Raw genomic sequence first — 24,212 nt, 5'->3', positions numbered from 1 at the left:
TTTATGCAGAGGGTGCTGGGCACCTGGAATGCGTTGACAGCGGAGGTGTCTTTTAAGATGTATCTGGACAGGTACGTGGATGGGCAGGGAGCAAAGGGATACAGACCCTTGGAAAACAGATAATAGGCTTCAACAGAGGATCTCGATTGGCGCAGGCTTGGAGGGCCGAAGGGCCTGTTCCTGTGCTGTAATTTTCTTTGTTCTTTGTTCTAATCTGCAATTACGCAAGGTGACAAGGACAATAAGTACATGGTGGGTTCACCATGACTGCCAAATTTCCCTCCAAGGTATACACCAAATTAGAAATGTGTAATTATTGCTTCATTATCATTGTGTCAGAACACTGGAGCTCTCTGTTGTTCAGCACTGTGGCTTTATCTACACCACATGGACTATTGTTCAAGAAGACTGCTCAGTACAATATTATCAAGCCAATTAGAATGAGAAATAAATTAATAAATGATTCAACAAATAATTGTTCTCCATAAAGCTCTCCTTCTTGTTCAATTCTCAACACATATTCACACTCCTTTTGAGCTTTCAACCTTACCTAATCTCATTGCTTGCATAGTTTCATTCATGGATAAGATCCTATTTAAACACTTCTTACAATATTCACCAACAACTTGGCCTTTCTACGCTCTGAACCACTACTCTATAGCTCCTTCTTTACCATTTCTAGAAAAAACAATGTTGTGATTCACTCACAACTGCATTCAAGATCTCAGCAATCGAGATGTTAGTTTTCCATTAGCCACAACATTTATTCAGTTACGGATTTACTCAATCATGACCTCATCTTCACTTTTGGTTTCCTACTCCCCAGTAAACATTCTCTCTCATCCTGGCCATTTCTTGTAGTATGGTCCATATCCATGCTTGTTTGAGTCCAAGGTATGTATATCTGGTCCACTGGCTCTGCAATCTCCCTCTTTTCCACTGACCCACCAGGGAAACCTGCCTCTTGCTTTGCCCTAAAATTGTTTCTTTCATTAGTTTCACTCATCTCCCCTCATGTCCTGTCTGAGCTCATCTTTTCATGAGGCCCATCTCCTGTTACCATGATCATATTCTCTCTAAACTGTAGATCATTTAACTTTTCTTCCAAGGCCCCATGTTCGGGGATATTCTAAGTGTTTTCTCTCTTTAGGTGTTGCCATCCCTTCTCTTAAGTATGCCAACATCCCCCCTTTCCTCAAAAATCAATTCTTGATGCCTCCATCCTCACAAACTATTCCTATCTCAAACCACCCTTTCCTCTATACAGTTCTTGAACACGCTGCTATCTACAAAATCTGTTCCTATCTTTCACAAATCCTCAAACTTGAATTCATCCAGCGAGGTTTCTGGTCTTGGAGAAAAGTGACTTAACCTGTGCACTCGTTCCTGATCGGTATAAAGTCACAACTCCGATAACATTCTTGTAATTCTTTTTCTGCATCTTCTCCAGTGTTTCAATACTTCTCTTTTTAATATGACTGAACTGTTAATTTGGAGAACTGGTGCAGACGCAATCAGCTAATGGTCTCTTTTAGCTGTAATAATTGTGATTCTGTGCCCTTTCTCGAAATGCAAACAGAAGTGTGTAGGATGCTGGAACACAACTTAGTTTTACTATAGAGAGGAAGTGGTAGTTCTTTCGGATTCCAATTCAGTAACCTATGATTCTGGGGCTATCAGATGTGATGCCCATTGCTGTTTAGCAAGCTGTTGCTCACCATTTAGGCCCATATCTGAAGACAAGTCACTGGCATAAAACAAAAGAATGGCTGGAGTCTATGGAAGATCACTGTAACATGTAGCATCTTATTAATAAACTGGGTGAGACAATCCAACACACTGCAGACAAACAATAAAACATTTGTTATTATCCTCTGTAAGTATTACTATTATGTAGGGAATCTTATTGTTCAATAAGCCAATGCTGAGTAGATAAATCTATCTCTAATCACAGAAATAATGGTCATTTTAGTCATAGCTCGAGAAGTGCATCTGTTTTATATAGATTTTTTGTAATACTTGCTTTCATATTTGGTGTTTTGAAAGCTACTTTAGAACAGAATGCACAATCGTTGCATGGAGCAATTTCATCACAATTAAAACAGTTAATAAACAAAACATCAAGCTTCAATTATCTACCTTTAAGACTTGATTCAAGGAATTAATATGTTAAAATATATGAGCCAATAAAAATACTTGAGAAGTATAAGTCACACAAAATTTACCAACCTGATTAACATCAAAACAATGTTCAGGCAGAATCTGATTCAACCCTAGCTGATGAGTTTCTCTAAGTCGGACATCAATAAACCCACCAGGAGGAGGGATTTTCCCTGGAATACTGTTATAATAAGGATGCTCTGTTACCTCTTCAACTTCTCCAGCCCATGTTGATTCTTCTGAATTTGGCATTCTGTGTGAGATTAGAAAATGGTTGTTAGTGTCACAGAGTATAAGTAAAAATTATTCAATGAAAATCTTACTACATGATTTAAAGTTTTATACCATGAAACTATATTCTTTAAAATATCAATTATTACATGAGAAAATGTCAGAATTATATAAACAACTTTTGGAAATTGCTATGCCATTTTTGTCCATGGGCAATGATTTTTCTTGTGGATGAACTTTATAACTGGACATTTGCATTCACCACTGTAGAAAACAGCCCTTAATGCAACTATTTTGTTGGTTTACCATTGCCTTCCTCACACTTTTGAACTTCAGCCTACCTTCTTCCAGGTGGTTTGCAACAAAAGCTAAAGAGTCTCATGTATACAGAAAAGAGGGTTTTGCCACATTACTCCCAAGTAACACTATTGGGTATAAACCCATTATTCAGTATCAGTGATAATGGGAACTGCAGATGCTGGAGATTCCAAGATGATAAAATGTGAGGCTGGATGAACACAGCAGGCCAAGCAGCATCTCAGGAGCACACTGAGATGCTGCTTGGCCTGCTGTGTTCATCCAGCCTCACATTTTATCATTCAGTATCAGTACTCTATTTGCTGCTGCCAGATGTGGGGCCCAAAGCAAAACCTGATGACTCAGAGATGGGAATGTTATGGCTGAACCACTAGCTCCTCCTGTCTTCCTGTATAACCGATATTCATACAGATTAAATGACCTATAATTGTTAGGAATTAAATGTGTAGTAACACAGCTTTTCATTTGTCTCCAATAAATGTGGCATATATTTTTGATGCAAATTAAATAATTACAAAACAAGAACTGCACATGACTGCATTTCAAAATATTCTCCTGGAAAGCAAAGATAGTCAGTGGAAACACAAAATATCAGTATGGTTTGTTTGTTAGTTGAATCCGAAAGGAAATAGCTGATAGACTGGGTCTGTAGGATGTAGTCAGGGAATCAGGAAGAGGGAGAAACATTTATGATCTCACCTTCACCGATCTGTTCATTAGTCTACTCTCAATCATCAATAAAGTGATGGAAGATGTCATCAATGGTTCTACCAAGCAACATCTGCTTAGCAATAACTTGCTCATTGAAAACCAGTTCAGGTTCCATCAGGATCCACTGGCTCTTGACCTCATTATAGCCTTGTTTCAAATATGGACAAAACAGTTGAATTCCTGTGAGGTGAAAGTTGCAATCAGTGCCAAATTTGATTGATCAAGGAAAGCTAGCAAACCTGGGATCAATGGGAATCAGATGGAGATCTCACCACTAGTTAGAGTCATACTTAGCACAAAGTTATCTCAGCTCTAGAACACCTCTGTAGGTGTTCCTCAAGGTAGTGTCCTAGCCCAACCATTTTCAGCTGCTTTGTTAATAACCTTTGCCCCATCATAAGGTCACAACAGGGGATGTTTGCTGATGATTGCATAATGGTCAGCACTATTGACTAATGGTCAGATAAGGGAGCAGTTCACATTGAAAGACACCTAGACCTGGACAGTATCCATGTGTGAGTTAACAAGTGGAAAGTAACATCTAACAATACAGACATGATGGGTTGAATGACCTCTTTTGGTACTGTAAAACTGTGTGATTCCATTAGTCCCACAAAATACGGGTTTCCGCTAGGTGCTCCAATTTCTGACCACAGTCCAAAGATGTGGAGGTTCAGTAGATTGGCCATGCTAAATTGCCTGTAGGTCCAGAGATGTGTAAGTGAGGTGGATTGGCCATGGGAAATGCAGGGTTACAGGAATAGGTTACAGGGTGAATGTGGGTGTGATGCTCTTCACAGAGTTGGTGTGGACTTGTTGGGCCAAATGGTCTGTTTCCACATTGTAGGGATTCTATGATTGTAAGTGCCAGGCAATGACGATCTCCAACAAGAGAAAATCTAACCATCATTTCTTAACATTTAATGGCATTACCGAGGCTGAATCTCCCACAATCAACATTGTAGGAGTTACCATTGTCCAGAAGCTAAACTGAACTAGCCACATAAATAGAGTAGCTACAACTGAAGATCATTTGTTAGGAATCCTGCATTGAGTAGTTCACTTCCTTGTGGTGGATAGTGTCAAGGTACTTGAGGATTTTTAGGACTGCGGTTTATCTATTATCCATATTTAGCTCAGCTTAATTCTGGATATTAGAATATAAACTATATTACATAGTAGATTGCATTAATTTTCTGACTTTGTACGGTAATATTTCATGTTGTTTGATTGTTTAAAACTATAGGATCTCATGGCTTTATTTTCCAAGTAATTCAGGAATTCAAACATGGTCCATTTAAAAAAAGGGACTGGTCCTTAGCCGTGTCACAAGAGAAATTTGGCAGTGTGGTCTTGAAACATAACAAATCATAGTTTTAGAAGATATCAGTTGTGTTAAGTTTGCCTTATTATTCACTTATTGTTCAGTAATCTAGTCACCATAAAGTAATGGAGGGACAATAGGACTGAAGAAGACTGATCTTATGACAATACATTGTTTCCACCATTATAATCAGAATTACTGTAGATTGCAGTCCAATAATTTTGCAGTAATCGACTGACAAAATTCATGAATTCTTGCAACTGATTTTTAAAGAATTGATATTGGCACTGACTTTCACACTTGCATAATGTTCTCGTCAGTAAAATAAACTTTACTCATCACCTCAGATTATTTACCATTCTTCAAACGTTTTGAAGGTCTCCAAACCTCAGCAATTTTCATCTAAAATAGACAGGTTAAGATCTGCAAGTGTATCTTGTGAAATCAGGTAAATCTAGCCATGGTTTCAGTTGGATGGCTCAGTATAAATACAATGACAACAAATTTCTTTTAGTATAATGACAGTGTAATAAAAGATTCAATCACTTCGTAACAATGTTTCACTCCAATGCTACCACATATTACTTGCTATCAAAGCGATTGTCATCTCCAGATTTAACTACCTGAATTCTTCAGTCTGTAAGCTTCAGATTATCCAAGTCATTACTGCCAATATCTGAAACATCAGTCCCAATCAACAACCCTGTCCTCACTGACCTAAGCTGGCTTTGACTCCCCTAATGACTCTAATTTAGAAGTCTTATCCTTACTTATAAATACATTTTTGATTTATCACTGTCGTATTCTCCAGTCAGATAAATCTGTAAGACCTCTGCATTTCTTGAATTCTGGTACTTAGACATCACCCAGCTCACTTACCCTACCATTGGTGGCCATGTGCTTTCAGCTAAACTTTGAAAATGATCATCGAAATCTTTTTCCTTCCTAATACCTTCATTCTTGACACAATATCAATGTTCATATGTTTGCGCCTTAGGATTTTTCTCCGTTGAAAACACTGGTCACACAGTTTGGTTGTGTATTGATTGGGTTGTTGGTGCTACAGATGCTGTTTGGTGCAACATACAGATTAATACTTGGTACCTTGGTAGCAGCAGTGCTGACACAATTCTGCAGCAGGCAGTGATACCAGCGCATTTCAGCCAATATGACAAACCGAATGGGGCCTTTAGGTAACTAGAACTGTCCAGTGACAACGCATGTTCTCTGTGCATGACTCACACATGCAAATGATATGTATATAATGAATGTCACAAAAATATCATTACACACACCATTTGAATGTGTAACCAATTCTTCATCCGCCTACGATTGAGGTTCTCAGAGAGTTGACACCTGTACCATCTTTACTCCCACCCTGAAACTAGTATTATGTGATTCAATTTTAGGAGCCCTAGTATTGGGTAGATGGGGGCCCTGAACCAAGAGGTTAGCTGATTCCTGCCATCACCAATCCAGCCCATTTATTAAAGCAGTAAAAGGCCAATTAATGGCCTTCATCTGGGTTCTCAGACCACATTCAATGTGGAAGGTCAGCTGCACAGCCAATGGCACTAGGAGGTTGGCATATCTGGGCACAAAGCTGGCAGTGTCCTGGATGAACTCCTGAGATTTGCACAAATAAGTAAGGCTTTGTCATGGAAGTAGGCATAGATGGAATGTAATGGCAAGTTGCAATCTGGGCATGGCTTTGGCTGACTCTCAGAGCTTTGAGGGGAGGGCAATGTACATTATCTAAAGGCAAATATGGGTATGCAACTGGTAAGGGTGGGGTATACATCACTGGATGGAGTACCGCCATTACCTGCTAATGACCTGGAGATATGCGGAGTTATCACACTTCATTGCTGCAGAATGATAAATGTGCCTGACATTCCACATAATTAGATTAGATTCCCTACAGTGTGGAAACAAGACCTTTGGCCCAGCAAGTCCACGCCGCCCCTTGAAGCATCCCACCCAGACCCATCCCCCCTATAACCCACACACCCCTGAACACTATGGGCAATTTAGCATGGCCAATTCACCTAGCCTGCACATCTTTGGAATGTGGGAGAAAACCGGAGCACCCGGAGGAAACCCACGCTGACACGGGGAGAATGTGCAAACTCCTCGTTACCCAAGGTTGGAATCAAACCCGGGTCCCTGGCGCTGTGAGGCTGCAGTGCTAACCACTGAGCCACCGTGCCCCCCAGAAAGATTTTGCTTACTGGATATGTGGCCCCACAATGCAAGGGAGTGTAGGTGGTCAGTAACAGAATGATAGAACTGTCTATCTTCATCCCTATAAAAGGCAAAGTGCTAGAAAAGTGCTATCAACTGGAACCGAAACTACCTCTCCACAAATGATGGGATGGTGACTGGACCGGGCCTGCAAAACCAACAGAAAGTAAAGAAAAGTAGGTACTCACCCAATAGATCCAATACGCACCTTACTTAATTAGCGGACTCGACCCAAACTGAAAAGTCTAAGCAGCCTGAAGTCTTCATCCAGGCTCCAGGTATAGCAAGCAGGAACAGCCAGACACAATTCAAAAGCACATTTCTCAGCAGTGAGCTTTACCTCCCAAGACCCCAAAGTTCCAACCTAGCTAGCAGGGAGGGGAAAACGGGTGGTGACAGTGCATTGGGACCCCAGGGTAGGAATTCTGATTAAAAACTTCCTTAGAATTATTGTTTGCTGTGTGTGTACGTCAGTGGGATAAGGTTCTAATAGTATTACTCTAGTTAGTAAATGGTGCTCTTTAATACGGTTCTCTGTATAATTCATTGTGTCAATTTCCTGGTTTATTGCATTTACGTATTTTTCTTCCATTGAATTTGTTTTTGTATTTTAAATAAATGCAAAGATTCTTTTGCTCTGGAACTGTCTACTGCCTCTTCATTTCACGTGCCCCACATAAGCCGAGGGATCTGAACCACTTAAAAATCAGGAAATAACTGATTGCAAGCCAAAACTCTACAGGTAGGGGGTTCAACAGTTGCCAGATAGTTGCATAAGTTGGTAAGGGCAGTTCATAACTGCTGTGCAGCTGCAAGAGGGAGAGAGAGCAGGACTCTGAACACTGGAAGATTGCAGAAGTTGATCCAGATGTTCAGTCCCAGTCAGACAGTGGACTCTGGAGTCACCTGTAGATGCTGAATTGTATGAAGACGTGGAGGAGTAACAAGCACGGGTTGCCTAACTATTATTGTTAATTTAAGTTTAAAAGAGTAGAAAATGACCTTTCGGCCCATCATGTCCTCACCAGTCATCAAGTACTTGCCTAATTTAGTCAAATTTCCCAGCACTTGGCCTGGTAAATTTGCACACGATGGCATTTCAAGTATTCATCTACAGACTTCTTAAATTTTGCAATATCTTCCACCTCTACCACCTCTTCAGGCTGAATTCCCGTAACTCACTGGATGAAAAATATTTTCATCAAGTCCCCACTAAATCTATTACACCCCTTATCTTAAATTTAGGTCCACTGGTTACTGATCTCTTAACTGCAAGTAAACAGTTATTCCTATCTGTCCTATTAATGTTGCTCATAATTTTGTATATCTCAATCAAATTTTCCCCATCCCCGCAGTCTCCTTAGCTCAAAAAAAGACACCATGACCTATCTAGTCTCTCTTCACAGCTAAAGTGCTCTAGCCCAGGCAACAATCTTGTGAATCTTTTCTGCACCCTCTCTAGCACAATCACATCCTTCCTACAGAAAAATAAACAGAACTCACACAGTGCTTGAGCTGTGGGCGAGTGTAAATTTCATACAGCTCCAACATAATCTCCTTCTTCTTGTATTCAATACCCTCACTAATAAAGGCAAGTATGTCATATACCTTTTAGCCTGGTAATCTACATATCCTACTTTGTTCAAGGATCTATGGACATATACGCCAGGATTCCTCAGGTCCTCTGTGCCTCCTAAAGTGTTGATGTTTGTCGTGTCATCATCCTTTTGTTTTCTTAGTCCCCCCAAGATGCATCACCTCATGTTGGAGATTGAGCAGCTGGCACCTGGAAGTTCCTCTGAGGACACTTCTAATGAGTCCAGCCTTCACTCCACACTCAACCATTAACATAATTACATTCTAGCACAACACATACAAAAGGTAGATTTGCATCAATATTGAAATATCCAAGATTCTTAGGGGACTTGACAAGGTAGTTGTGGAAACGTTGCTTCTCCTTATGGAACAGTCTAGGACCTGAAGACATAATTTCACAATAAAGGGTCACACCATTTAAGACAGAGATGAGGAAGAACTGCTTCTCTTAGAAGGCTGTGAATCTGTAGAATATTTACCACAGAGGGCTTTTGAACTGGACCACTGAATATATTTAAGGCTGAGATAGACAGGTTTTTAATCAGTAAGGGAATTCAAGGATTATCAGGAAAATGCAGGGAAGTAGAACTGAGAGACATCAGATCAGTCATGACCTCATTGAATCTCAATCGGCAGACTCAATGGACTAAATGGCCTACTTTTGCTCATTTGCTTGATGCCAAGTGAATCACCATGTGCCAATCCCAATTCAAAGCAAGATAGAAAGAAAGAACAGTAAAAGGAAAAAAATAAGTGAGACAAAGAAAGAAAAGGAAAAAGAAGACTTGAATTTCTCTAGCACTTACCCTGCCCACATGACGTCTCAACGCATTTTACAGCTCATGATTTTCTTGTGTAGTCACCATTGTATTATGGTAAGTGTGGCAGCTAATTTGCACACAGCAAAGAGGTAAATAGCAGATAATGTGGTGAGATAAAAATAAAATATTGTAGGCGGTGGAGGTCTGAAATTAAAAACAGAAAACACTGGAGAAACTCAGGAGGCCTGAAAGCATTTGTGAAGCGAGAAACACTGTTTACAGTTTTGAGTCCAATGATTGTTCCAAAGTAGAGTCACACTGGATTTAAAATGTTAGCTCTATCTCTCTCTCAACAGAGTTTCTCTAGTGCTTTTTGTTTTTATATCTGTTTTTGAAATCAGAACAAAGGAACAGAAGTTGACCATTCAGCCGTTTAAGCCTGTTCTACCATTCAACAAGATCATGGCTGATCTGTGGTATAATTTTGGCATTTATTTTGAGACGATTTGAATATAAAAGCAGGGATATACTTCTGAGACTTTATAAGGCTCTGGTCAGACCACATTTGGAGTGTTGTGTGCAGTTATGGAATCCATATCTCAGGAAGATGTATTGGCTCTGTAGCGGGTTCAGAGGAGGTTCACGATTATGGTGCCAGGAATGAAAAGGTTAACAATATGAGGAACATCTGAGGATTCTGAGTCTATACTCGATGGAGTTTAGAAGGATCAGGGGGATCTAATTGAAACTTACAGAATACTGACAGAGTGGATGTTAGGAAGATGCTTTCATTGGTAGGACAGTCGAAGACCCAAATGCACAGCCTTAGAGTAAAGGTAAGATTTTTTAGAATGGAGATAAGGAGAAACTTCTTCAGACACAGAGTGGTGAATCTATGGAACTCACTGCCTTAAAAGGCTGTAGAGGCCAGGTCCTTGAGTATATTAAGTCTGAGATAAATAGGTTCTTGATTGTCAAGTGGATCAAGGGTTATGGGGAGAAAGTGGGACAATGGGTTTGAGAAACTTATCAGCCATGATTGAATGGCAGAGCAGACTCGATGGACTAAATGGCCTAATTTCTGCTCCTATGGTCAAACTCCTTATACCTGCTTCTGACCGATAATCCTTAATAGCTTTGCTGAACGAAAAATGATCTGTCACAGATTTAAAATTAGTGATTGACCTAGCATCAACTGCCTTTTATGTAAGAGAATGCCAAACCTCTACCACCCTTAGTTTCTAACACCTCTCCTGAATGGTAGGGCGTTATGTATTAGACTCTGGCCCCTAGTTCTAGCATCACCAACTAGTGGAAATAGTTTACCTTTATCCAACCTTTCTTTTCCTGTTACTGTTTGGAAGACTTCAAACAGATCTTGCCTTAGCCTTCTGAATTCTAGAGAAAACAGGCCTAACTTATATAATCTATCGTTGTAATTTAAACCCTGAAGTCCAGAAATCATTCTTATAAACTTACATGGTACTCCCTCCAAGGTGTGGTGCCCAGATCTGCTCACAGTACTCCAGGTGGGGGTAACCAGAATTTTGTACAGCAGCAGCATAACTAATGTATCTTTTACTCCATATGCATGCCATACGCCTTATTTACCAGGGTCCTGCCATTAACTGCATTTTTGTCCTTAAAATTTGATCTCCCAAAGTGCAGCACCTCACACTTACCCAGATTAAACTCCATTTTCCATATCTGCAACTGATCAATTTCTCGCTGTATCCTTTGACAACCTTCTACACGACCCAAAATTCCACCGATCTCTGTATCACCTGCAAACTTATGAACCCATCCATGTACATTTTCATCCAAGTCATTTATATATATCACATACAGCAGAGGTCCCAGTACAGATCCCTGCAGAACACTATTCATCATGACCAAGCCCACAGAAGGCAGAGGGGAGGCAATGGCCTAGTGGTATCATCACTGGACTGTTAATCCAGAGATACAGACAATGTTCTGGGAACCTGGGTTTGAATCCTGCCACAGCAGATGGTGGGATTTGAATTGAATTTTAAAAAATATGGAATTAAGATTTTAATGATGACCATGAATCCATTGTCAATTGTCAGAAAAATCCAACAGGTTTGCCAATGTCCTTTAGGGAAGGAAACTGCCATCCTTACCTGGACTGGCCTACATATGATTGCAGAACCACTGCAATGTGGTTAACTCTTAACTGTTTTCTGGGCAACTAGAGATGGGCAATGAATGCTGTCTGGCCAGCGATGCTCTCATCCTATGAATGCTTTAAAAAAGCCAATTCTGAATCCACATGGCCAAGTCACCATGGATCCCATGCAACTTAATCTTCTGGATGAGCCTACCATGACAGACCTTACTGAAAGCTTTACTAAAATTCACGTAGACAACATCCACGACTCTACCCTCATCAAATACCTTTGAAAAACTCAATCAAGTTAGTAAGACATGGCTTGCCCCGCACAAAGCCATGTTGACTGTCCCTAAGTAAGTCATGCTTTTCCAGAGCATAGTTTCTTGATTACTTTCTACAACTATTACAACATTTTAAAGATCAATGTACCTGAACTCCCAATTTTCTTTGGAGATCTATCATATTTAATTTCATTCCGTTCAGAAAATACCCTCATCTATCCTTTTTCGGTGCAAAATGGATAACTGCACACTTGCTTGTATTGAATCCCATGTGCCACAGTTTTTCCTATTCACTTAGTTTATAAGTATCCCTTTCTGATTGTGATTAAGGGACAAATATAGGTCAGGACATTGGGGATAGCTCTGTGTGCTTCTTCAATGTAGTGTTGTGAGATCTTTTATATCCACCTGAGAGAACAAAGAGGACCTTATTTTCTGCGTCATCCAAAATGTCAACACTTCCATGGCCTCAAAATTCCATCAGCATCACACTGGACCGTCAGCCTTAGCTTTTGAGCTCAAGGCTTCAAGTAGATCGTGAATCCACACTACTTGACAGAAGCAAATGTATTATCAACTGAGTGACATCTGACATTGCAAGGTAGTAAGGTGAGTGCAATATTTGTTAATGAGTTGGCTGTTTATAAATATGAGACTGTATGGCAATGTTTCTTCTTCATTGTCATCCTGTCGTTTTACTTCTTTCTTGACTACCAATGGCTGGCTATGCATCGTGGAATCTGAAAGGACAAATGCAACGGACAGAATTACGGTGAGGGGAGGGGTGAAAAGTGGAAAGATGCATGATTACATCTTCTACAGTTAACAAATCGGGGGGTGGGGGTGGGGTGTTATGGGATGAGGGTCAAAAGGAATTTGAGAAGGAGAATTTGACTTGGTTTCTTTTTTCAGCCCCAGTCCCAGATGTTCCAGTAACAACGAACACTGTTTTCTCTATGTGTGTAAGGACATGCACATGTTGATTAGTTTCTGCTACCTTCAATTTTGTGCTGCCAGAGAGTGCAGAATATCTCACTGGGCGTGATGTAATCTGTTTAAGTGATTGAATGGCTGGCAATGTGTACAAATTCTGACTTGTGCAGGTGAGGCTTGCCAATGTGTTTACTGTATGAGGGTTAGGTGATGATATGAAGGTGAGATATGAAGCCTGAGTGATAGATGTGGTCCTTTGATCAGCATGTCAGGTTGACAACTCAGTTGGTAAGATATTTTCTTTTCTATTCATTTGTGAGATGTGGGCATCACTGGCTGGCCAGCAATTCTTGCCAATCCCTAGTTGCCTTTGACAAGGTGGTGGTGAGTTGCCTTCTTGAACTGCTGCAATCCACCTACTGTAGGTTGATCCGCAATGCCAGCATGGAGGGAATTCCAGGATTTTGACCCAACAACAGTGAAGGAGTGGCAACATATTTCCGAGACAGGATGGTGAGTGGTTTGGAGGGGAAATAGGAAGAGGTGATGTTCCCATATATTTGCTGCCCTTGTCCTTCTAGGTAGAAGTGGTTGTGGGTTTGGAAGGTGTTGTCTGAGGATCTTTAGTGAATTTCTGCATTGCATCTTGTGGATAGTACACACTGCTGCTACTGAGCATCTGTTTATGGAGGGATTAGATGCCTGTGGTTGTAGTGCCAATCAAATGGGCTGCTTCGTCCTGGATGGTGTCAAACTTCTTGAGTGTTGTTGGGGCTGTATTCATCCAGGCAATTGCAGACTATTCCATCACACTCCTGAATTGTGCCTTGTAGGTGGTGGACAGACTTTGAGGAGTCAGGAGGCGAGTTACTCACTGCAGTATTTCTAGCTTCTGACCTGCTCTTGTGCTCCACTGCATTTATGTGGGGAGTCCAGTTGAGTCCTAGTCAATGATAACTTCCAGGATATTGATGGTGGGAGATTCAGTGATGGTAACACCATTGAATGTCAAGAGGCGGTGGTTAGATTGGCTCTGATTGCTGATGGTCATAGTCTGGCATTTGTGTGGCACGAATGTCACTTGCTACTTGTCAGCCTAAGCCTGGATATTATCCAGAACTTGTTACGTCTGAACACGGACTGCTTCAGCATCTGAGGAATCACAAATGGTGCTGAACATTGCACAATCATTGATGAACTTCCGCATTTCTGACCTTATGATGGAGGGAAGGTCGTTGATGAAGCAGCTGAAGATGGTTAGGCTGAGGACACTACCCTGAGGAACTCCTGCAGAGATATCCTGGAGCTGAGATGATTGACCTTCAATATCCACGACCACCTTCCTATGTGTCAGGCATGACTCCAACCACGGGAGAATTCAGCTTTTTGTCCATGTTTGAACCAAGACTGTAATGAGATCAGGAGCTGAGTGACCCTGGCGGCACACAAAATGGGCGTCACTGAGCAGGTTATTGCTGAGCAGGTGCTGCTTGATAGCACTGTTTATGACAACTCCTTTACTATGATCAAGAGTAGACTGATGGGGCAGTATTTGGCCGGGCTAGATTTGTCCTGCTTTTTGTGTACAGGACATACTTGGGAAATTTTCCACATTTTTGGGTAGATACCACTGTTGTAACTGTGCTGGAACATCTTGGCTACGGAGGCGGCACGTTCTGGAGCACAACTCTTCAGTACTATTGCCAGAATGTTGTCAGGGCCTGTAGCCTTTGCAGTATCCAGCGTCTCCAACCATTTCTTAATAAGATGTGGAGTGAATTGAATTGGCTGAAGACTAGTATCTGTAATGCTGGGGACCACTGGAGGAGGCCAAGATGGATCATTCACTCGGCCATTCTGGCTGAAGATTGCAGCGAATGCTTCAACCTTATCTTTTGCACTGATATGCTAGGCTCTTCCATCATTGATGATAGGGATACTTGTGGAGCCTTCTCCTCCAGTGAGTTGTTTAATTGTCCACCACCATTCATGACTGGACTGCAGAGCTTAGATCTGATCTGTTTGTTATGGGATCATTTAGCTCTATCACTTGCTTCTTTTACTTTTTCGAGTACAAGTAGTCCTGTTTGGTGGCTTCACCAGGTTAATACCTCATCTTCAGGTAGGCCTGGTGCTGTTCCTGTCATGCCCTCTTGCACTCTTCATTGAACCAAGAAACAGAATTTGAAGATGTATTTACTAACTATCACCATTTTTCTTAAGGTTACTGAAGTTCCTGCAACACCACATCAGTGTCCAAAGATGGCCATATGGTTCTACTGTATGGAGGTCTCCCTCTGATAGAGGACATAGCTCCTTCACTCATTCACCTGCACCACAGCTCTCCAGTGATGTGCCTGAGAATCAGGGAAAAACGTTACTGCATGTTGTATCAAAATAATTCGGCTTACAGTCCAATCTTGGCTAATAACTGCCCCAGTCAGAATGCATCCCTCCTTTAAAAAGGTGCAAGCTGAGTTTGGTGTAAATAAGCTTTCAACGTTGTTAAACTCAGGTGCCTAGCCGATGCATAGAGTCAGTCACCAGACTCTCTTTTCTGCTAAATTCTTTGCCCAGCCAACTCTGTCCTCATTCTTTTGGAATAGTCCTTACTTAAGTTTAGAGCTTTTCCAAACAGGTTCTCAATCTCAAACTAAACACTAAATTCTATCATGCCTATTGCTTCCTAAGCATCTTTTCATATGTTATCATTTATTAAACATGCCTCATTACTCTATTCCATTTCCAAGATACCTGGTTGGATCGACAACATTTGTTCTAGGAAACCGTCTCAAATAGACTCAATGAATGCCTTCTGTAGTTACCTCTGCCAGTCATATTTTCCTAATCTACCACCAAGATTAACGTGTTTCCATTTTAAAATTCTCTCATTACTCCTGATTTTTTCCTAATGTACAGCTACTGTTAGGGGGCCTATAGACCACACACAACAATGCCTTCCTTCCTGTGTTATTTCTTACTTTCACCCAACTGGATGTCCCATTTTCTGATCCAAGATAATTTCCTGCTATCACATTTTATCCATCTTATACAAAAAAGCTATTCCATCTCCACTCCTTCCTTGCAGTCCCTTCAATAAGTCACATACTATATGGCTCATATATCTCACTCCACATTGGACAAAGTGCCTTAGAATTGTAGAAGCTGGAAATCTGGAGTTGTAACACCACTGAAGTCCTATGGCTCAGATGTATTACTAGGCCAAAAGCCCAGGTTTCTGTCCTACACCAGGACTCGTTGGCCAAGGAAGGCCTGTGTGGAACATGACATTAAAGTCATCCATAATTAATGTACCACCTTGTAAATCCTTCCAATATTGGAGATTGCAAAAGCAAGAGTTTTCTGTTACCTGTCCTACAGAAGACAAAGACAAACTGTGACAGTATTTTGCATATACAATAATATAATCTGATTGCAGTGCATGGCCAACCCTTAGAAACAAGGATAGAAGATAAAACATGTACACAATATTATTAATGTGATCACTCAGCTAGCTTGGTGGCTAGATTGCTGTGCAAAACTCAAGGGATGAGGAGTTAATTGTAGGTCCAGTTTGAATGCATAAAACAAGTGCCTTAGCTTCAGTCCAACTTTCTTCTGTCTACTTCGGGTATGAATCAATAATGGCATGAAGAGTTGCCCATGAATTAAATAGGCATGGAGAATTTGACACCCTTAATCTAGAAAAGAGTGGAGCTTGGAAGGATTTGATTAAAAAAACATAAATTCAAGGATTATTCTCTGTGCATGTGGTTAGACAATTTTGAAGTAGATACATTAGGAAGAATTATGGATCTATATATGATACATACACATAGAACTGGATAACTGTCAGGATGCATTCATTCTCGCAGGGGGTGGCAGACTTATGGAAAAAAAGTTGCCGTCTCGAGGAGTGAATGTAAACTCATTGTAAATATTTAAAAGACAACACAATGTTTCTTAGCCTTGGCTGATATCAGAATATATTAATCATAGGTGGGCTATTTGCTGATATATTTCACAGGTACTGTGGTTTCCTGGTATTCATGTCGATCATTTCCAGGGGACAGAAAGAAACATCCTGGCTCTCTTCAGAATCGGCCCTGATTTCTAGCCTGTGTGTGGAATTACTTGCACCATGACTGTTTGCAACAGACTCAATGCCATTCCCGCTTGTATTTTTTGTAAATTTGAATACAAAATTAGAATATGTAGAAATAAGTAAAATTAAAGTTAAAATATAATTAAAATGAATGAGTCATAGAGAAAGAATAAGACCTTGTGTTTTGGGTCAGAACCCTAGCATCTGCATGATAAAAATTATTAACAACAAAGAAACCTACAGCACAGGAACAGGCCCTTTGGCCCTCCAAGCCTGCGCCGATCAAGATCTTCTGTCTAAGCTGTCATCTATTTTCTAACGGTCTGTGTCCATTGCTCCCCGCCCATCCACGTACCTGTCCAAATATATCTTAAAAGACGCTGACGTGTCTGCGTCTACCACCTCCACTGGCAACGTGTTCCAGGCACCCACCACCCTCTGTGTAAAGAACTTTTCATGCATATCTCCCTTAAACTTTCCTCCTCTCACTTTGAACTCATGACCCCTAGTAATTGAGTCCCCCATTCTGGGAAAAAGCTTTTTGCTATCCACCCTGTCTATACCCCTCATGATTTTGTAGACCTCAATCAGGTCCCCCCTCAATCTCTGTCTTTCTAATGAAATTAATCCTAATCTACTCAACCTCTCTTCATAGCTAGCACCCTCCATACCAGGCAACATCCTGGTGAACCTCCTCTGCATCCTCTCTAAAGCATCCACATCCTTTTGGTAATGTGGCGACCAGAACTGCACACAGTACTCCAAATGTGGCCGAACCAAAGTCCTATACAAGTGCAACAAGACCTGCCAACTCTTGTACTCAATACCCCACCCAATGAAGGAAACCATGCCATATGCCTTTTTGACCACCCTATTGACCTATTACCTCTACAGAGGTAAACTATTTCATAACTTTTCTGAACTAACTGCTTTCTTCAGGAGAAACTGTTTTATGTATCTTACTTCAATCAAGGTTTCTGTGAAATGAAGCAAAAGTCTTTTAAGTTAGATGTCTCTCCCAAGCCAGCAGAAAAAGAATCAACTCCTGATTCTCCTCACTGAAAGCAAATTAAGGTTCTCCAATGTTTACTTTGTCTATCTAGAAAACTCTTCCAGTGCAAATACTCCATTATCACCCAAGAAGCAATCACTCTATCTCTGACTAGCTTAAGAAAACACAACATAGCTAGAGAAAGACTGACAAGTAAAGCAATAAGCAGCCTCATCAACACAGACCACAACCTATATTCCCCAATATTTCAAAATCTAAATTCAAAAGTAAATTATACTAATATCAACATTTATCAGACACCATGCATTACACTTGTATTTGGGCTGCAATCCAACCTTGATTCATGAGTTGAACAATTACATTTGTGAATAATTTGGCACAGTAAAATGTGGTTGGGCAATCTCATTCCAGTTCTTGGTGACAATGTCTCTCACAGGCTACAGAATGACCATCGTGTGAAATTGTAAAATTTTTACTGAGCTCTGTTCTGAGGTTGGAGTGAAGGAATTTTGACTAGATAGAGTACAGGGGGGTAACTTTACTCTGCATTTGGCTTTACTGTACCTGAAAGTGGAGTGCTTGCGCTGACAGGAAACTGGTCATTTTTAAGACGGATAAAAAATTTGTGATAGTGCATGTTCTGATCATTACATATCCTATTTAACTCAAACATTCGATTAAATTTAAGGTAGTCATTATGTTACCTGAAATGAAATGGGTTCCATTCCCAAGTACTAATCATCACTCACTTTGAGCATGTTTTTATCAATAAGTACTTTTAATATGTTTCAAACAATAACTAATCAAATCAAATAATCAGAATCATCCAAATAATTGTTCTGTAGTGTGTAGCATGAATGATTGTACTCCCAAGTTGCTTTTATTGTTCTTCGGTAACCATGCTACTTCAATAACGTGATGTTCCATACACACAACCTTACAGCCTAAACACTTAATATGGTAAAAACTATAGTTGTTTTTAAAACATCTTTCATGCTAATGAAATCATTAGCAATGCTATCAGTACTCACCTGTTATGAACACTAGATATCATAGTAGGACACTGTAGATATTGCTTGAAACGAAGTTCAAAAGCTTGGCCAATCGTACTGATAACATCTTGAGCCAGCCCACCGCAGCATTCCAATATATGACACGCTTTAAAAACATTTAATAACAGCTGTCATCTGTCATTCTAGGCATTTTTTCACAATAACTTCACCAGTCAAATATAAATTGAAATTCTTCCATTTCAATTATGAACTACTGCAGGTAATATTCCTAGGTGTCAAATTCTCATAAGTAGATTCTCTGTGATTCATGAAAACTAGTGCTGGCATTGTGTAATTGCATAATTCATAATAGGATTTATAAGCCTCAAAAAAGGTCAGATTATAATTATTGTGCAGATAGCTTCACATAGGTACGGAGACAAATTAACATCCTGTAATATTTTGCTTTGTTCTAGATAAAGTAGCAGGTAGACAGCCCTTTTTACTTTTATAACTACAATTTGACAAACCTTGACACAATGTTCTGAAAAGAAGAGTATAACAGAGGTAAGCCACTTCAAAATACAGATACCATGCTGCAGAAAAGGCTGTGTAAGACACAAAAGCCTTTTGTGCTAGTTCTAATGCCACATCAAATTATCTTCATTACACTTGCAAAGTAACAATAAATTAGTTATTTCTGAATTTATTCTTTCAGTGCTGTCTCATACAGTAAATGATTATGATAGAAATAGCCACTACCACTTTGGCATTGCCGTGAACATCTACTAAAATGAAGGTTTGATGTTGTTAATGCAATGAAAGCGAATGTGGGTGTTAAGAGCAGCATAAAAAGCAATGCTGATGTAGCACAGCAATTAGGATCTCCAAACATCACATTTCCCTGAAAAGGTGTCATAGGTCAGTCGGCACAAATTAATATAGCACTGACAAATTCTTCAGAGAAGAATCCAAGTTGAACCAAGTGTTCCTAGTGGAGCTTGCTTTTGGCCAGAATGGTATCTTTGCTTCTTCCTTACAGCAGCATGTCTGGCAGGTTTCCTTGGGGAGCCAAAAATTATTTTGTCTAGCCTCACAACTGGTCTTGGAAGAGCAGTTAGAAGAAATTTGCCCAAGTTTCTTTTACTTGAGTTCATCACAGCTTGGTCAATGGACAAAAAGTTAATGGATCGTTTCTGATTCAGCTTTCAGTCCTTGCATTGCTTCTCATCCGATGTTTACTCCAATAAAAACTGAAATTCTATTCAGGAATGACTTCAGGAAGCACAGGGATACAGAGGGAATGCAGTGAAGGTTTACCAGATTGAGGATTTCCTGAGATGGTGAGACTAACCAATGAGGAGATGTTAAATTGGTTAAAACTATGTGCACTGGAGCTCAGAAGAATATGGAGATAATCTCATAGAAACCTATATAATTCGAACAGAACTAGACAGAGTAGATGCAAGAAGAATGTTTCTGATGGCAGGGAAGTCCAGAACTAGGGGTCACAGTCTAAGGATATGTCATTTAGAACTGAGATTAGGTGAAATTTCTTCACCAAGAGAGGTGAGCCTGTGGAATTTGCTGCCACAGAACAGCATTGAAGACAGAATTTTGTATGAGCTCAAGGGCTAGCTGGATATAGCACTTCAGACTAAAGGGATCAGAGGATATGGAGAAACAGCCAGAACAGGCTATTGAGTTGGATGATTAGCCATGATCCTAAAGACAAGCGGAGCAGGCTCAATGGGCCTATTTTCTATGTTTCTGTATTTTTCACAGAGTTTTATGTAACCACGAATTCACTTCCAATAAGGCTGTGAATGCTAAATCAGTTGACTGCAGAAAGCAGACTTTAGCTCCTTGATACTCTGTAATAGAGATCAAAGGCAGGTAAATAAAATTAGCATACAGCTCAATCTAATCCAATGATCTAATTGAGCAATACAGGCTCTAGGGGTAGAATGGTCTGGTTCTGTTTCTAAGCCTTAGTTGGTACTCCTTTTCCACATGGAATTTTTACACAGTAAATATTCAAGGAAGGCACAGAACTATCCAATACTAACATGCATTGTTTCTGAACTATTCTAACACTTGAGAAATCTTTTGTCTGCATATGCAATCACACCTGGGATTTAGTCCTGCATGGTGGGCATCCTTAGAAGAGGCTTCATAGTGGGGTGCCCCTCCCACTTCACTGATCAATCCCCACCACTCTCTACCTGCACTCATCTGTCACCATCCCACCCACCATCCCCAGCCCCACCCCTCATCTCTATTTATTTCTGAGCTCCCTTCTCCTGCCCCATTTCTAAAGAAGGGTCCCAACCTCAACTTTCCTACTCCTCTGATGCTGCTTGGCCTGCTGTGTTTTTCCAGCTCCACACTGTGTTATCTCTTTAGCCTTGAATGTATCTGTTTTAATTAACTACTGCACAAATGCCAGCCAAAGAGTCTTGGGGCGAATGTCAGACATCTATAATTGACTTTTAAATAGAACCAACATTTCTTAAAAGAATGATTCACTCTGGCTGCAAAAAATGACAAATTAATTTTAGTAAGTGAGGAATGATGAAATATCAAGTGCTGAAAGAGCAGCAAGGTCCCCTCTTGCTGCTTTGGGAGTCCTGGTATAAGCAGTGAAGAGAAAGAGGAACATTCTCTTTTCCACGGGCAGAAAGCCTTCTATTTGTCTACTACTGCACAGAAGATTTCAGTAAATTGAAAACTTGCATCATTGGAATCTAATGTAAATAAATTATTCTTCACTTTAACTGATTCCAATGTGCATTTCTGTGCACACCACTGTGCTCAATTCCACCAAAATGACGGGCAGAGCATGTGTGCACAGGAATGTGTGAGTGCTTCCTGCCCACTCTACTGGTGTCTTTCGTACAATGTTTAGTGCCTATCACACCACATTTCACGAACATAGTATCAATACAAATAAAATAGCAGAAAAGGATCAGAATTCAAACAGATGTTATAATTGTGTGATTACCTTTTGTAACATCTATGAGCTGTTGAGAATTAAATAAGTGATAGGCGCAAAACAGTAAACTATCTCGGTATACGATGCCTATGCATTGCATGTAGAGAGCATATGTAGTTTGCCAATATTTTAATGCATTTAGGCCTGTTCATTGAAAATATTACTGCAAACCCTTAATAAACATGTATATTATTCCATTGTCCACTACCTTTGTACAGGTGTTAACCTCTTTATTTTAAAGCCTTAACACTGTGCTAAAATCACAGCAAAGTCAAATATATTCATTTAACATTATCTTTTATTTCAAGCTGTTATTTCAAGGAATTATTCTGAGACTGTAATTGGTTAGTGTGAAATAAACAAATAGCTATATTGTGAATGGGAGAGTACTCTGAGAACATATGGGCCCTCATTCTGTCTATTTCTTATTACCTTGGATATCAACATTTTCAAAAGGAGCCAAGCAATTCAATCCATTTCAGCACTTGGAAGAAAGTTGAGATCATACATGATTAATTGACAATAAAATAAGTATATGCTTGTAGGAAAAGCATTGTAAATTATTTTTACTCTTAGAGTTTTCTTAATACTAATAACAGAAAGTACATCGTAGTCGCAATTCTTCAACAGGGAATGTACAGAAGTTAAAATCTGCCAAGTTACCAATCGCTTCATAAATTTGCAACTTTCCTTATATCGGCCAACAAACAATACAGTTCCCTGTTAATTTTGGTGCAAAGACCATATTGCATAGTACGCTTATAACGTATTAGTTTACTCCATATGTTCATATTTATACAAGAAACATTTTCTCTGTGTGTCATATATAGCAAAATCATTAAAGCAACAAGTTAATATTTGTTAACAAAGTGTGAAGCTGGATGAACACAGCAGGCCAAGCAGCATCTCAGGAGCACAAAAGCTGACATTTCGGGCCTAGACCCTTCATCAGAGAGGGGGATGGGGTGAGGGTTCTGGAATAAATAGGGAGAGAGGGGAGGCGGACCGAAGATGGAGAGAAAAGAAGATAGGTGGAAAGGAGAGTATAGGTGGGGAGGTAGGGAGGGGATAGGTCAGTCCAGGGAAGACGGACAGGTCAAGGAGGTGGGATGAGGTTAGTATGTAGGAGATGGAGGTGCGGCTTGGGGTGGGAGGAAGGGATGGGTGAGAGGAAGAACAGGTTAGGGAAGCAGAGACAGGTTGGACTGGTTTTGGAATGCAGTGGGGGGAGGGGAAGAGCTGGGCTGGTTGTGTGATGCAGTGGGGGGGGGGACAAACTAGGCTGGTTTTGGGATGTGGTGGGGGAAGGGGAGATTTTAAGCTTGTGAAGTCCACATTGATATCATTCAGCTGCAGGGTTCCCAAGCGGAATATGAGTAGCTATCATGGGCCTCCTGCAGTGCGACAATGATGCCACCCGAAGGTTGCAGGAACAGCAACTCATATTCCGCTTGGGAACCCTGCAGCCCAATGGTATCAATGTGGACTTCACAAGCTTCAAAATCTCCCCTTCCCCCACCACATCCCAAAACCAGCCCAGCTCGTCCCCTCCCTCCACTGCATCCCAAAACCTGCCCAGCCCTTCTCTGCCTCCCTAACCTATTCTTCTTCTCACCCATCCCTTCCTCCCACCTCAAGCCGCACCTCCATTTCCTACCTACTAACCTCATCCCACCTCCTTGACCTGTCCGTCTTCCCTGGACTGACCTATCCCCTCCCTACCTCCCCACATATACTCTTCTATCCTCCTATCTTCTTTTCTCTCCATCTTTGGTCCGCCTCCCCTCTCTCCCTATTTATTCCAGAACCCTCTCCCCATCCCCCTCTCTGATGAAGGGTCTAGGCCCGAAACATCAGCTTTTGTGCTCCCGAGATGCTGCTTGGCCTGCTGTGTTCACCCAGCTACACACTTTGTTATCTTGGATTCTCTAGCATCTGCAGTTTCCATTATCTCTGAAGTTAATATTTGTACTCAGTTCAGAAAATAACCAATGCAATTTCAGATGGCGATACCTCCATCGTGCCTGGAACAATCATGGCAATTCACACATTTGACAAAATTTAGGATGGAAAGATACAAATATAGGCCTGACCCTTCCATGCTTTGGGCTCTAAATAAATTGCAATTTTACTTTTTGTTTGATATCCCATTCCACATTTCCTTATTACTGAAAGAATTGGTTTACCTACATTTATCAAGATATGACTGCCATATGTTTGCACGTTTTTAATCCAATTTCTTAATCTATATATGAACTTTACACTGTAAATTAAACTGCAATACAGCCTCCAGGGAGCAACCATGTTTCGTGAATAAAATGATTATTATTATTAGTTTCTATTTATATAGCACCTATATTCAAATGAAATGTCACAAGGTGCTTCATAGGGCGATTCACAAATTAGAGAATGATGTCT

General features: G+C 40.5%; 1 protein-coding gene across 8 annotated transcripts in view; it reads right to left on the bottom strand.

The window, feature by feature from the left end:
- Positions 1-24,212, bottom strand: part of LOC125450720 (SHC-transforming protein 3) — a 218,444-nt gene that overhangs the window by 65,619 nt on the left and 128,613 nt on the right. For 7 of the 8 annotated variants that reach the window (XM_059644608.1, XM_059644607.1, XM_059644605.1 and 4 more), the window contains 2 exons: positions 18,839-18,965; positions 2,230-2,413 (listed from right to left, as the gene is read on the bottom strand). In XM_059644608.1, the coding sequence (XP_059500591.1) occupies positions 2,230-2,413; positions 18,839-18,965 (311 nt within the window). The remainder of the gene's footprint in view (positions 1-2,229; positions 2,414-18,838; positions 18,966-24,212) is intronic. The other variant, XM_059644604.1, reaches the window with a different exon arrangement.

The sequence above is a fragment of the Stegostoma tigrinum genome, chromosome 3, assembly GCF_030684315.1.
Source record: "Stegostoma tigrinum isolate sSteTig4 chromosome 3, sSteTig4.hap1, whole genome shotgun sequence".
NCBI classification, from domain to species: Eukaryota; Metazoa; Chordata; class Chondrichthyes; order Orectolobiformes; family Stegostomatidae; genus Stegostoma; species Stegostoma tigrinum.
The sequence above is the reverse complement of the archived record's forward strand: the minus strand, read 5'-3'. Positions and strand labels throughout refer to the sequence as shown.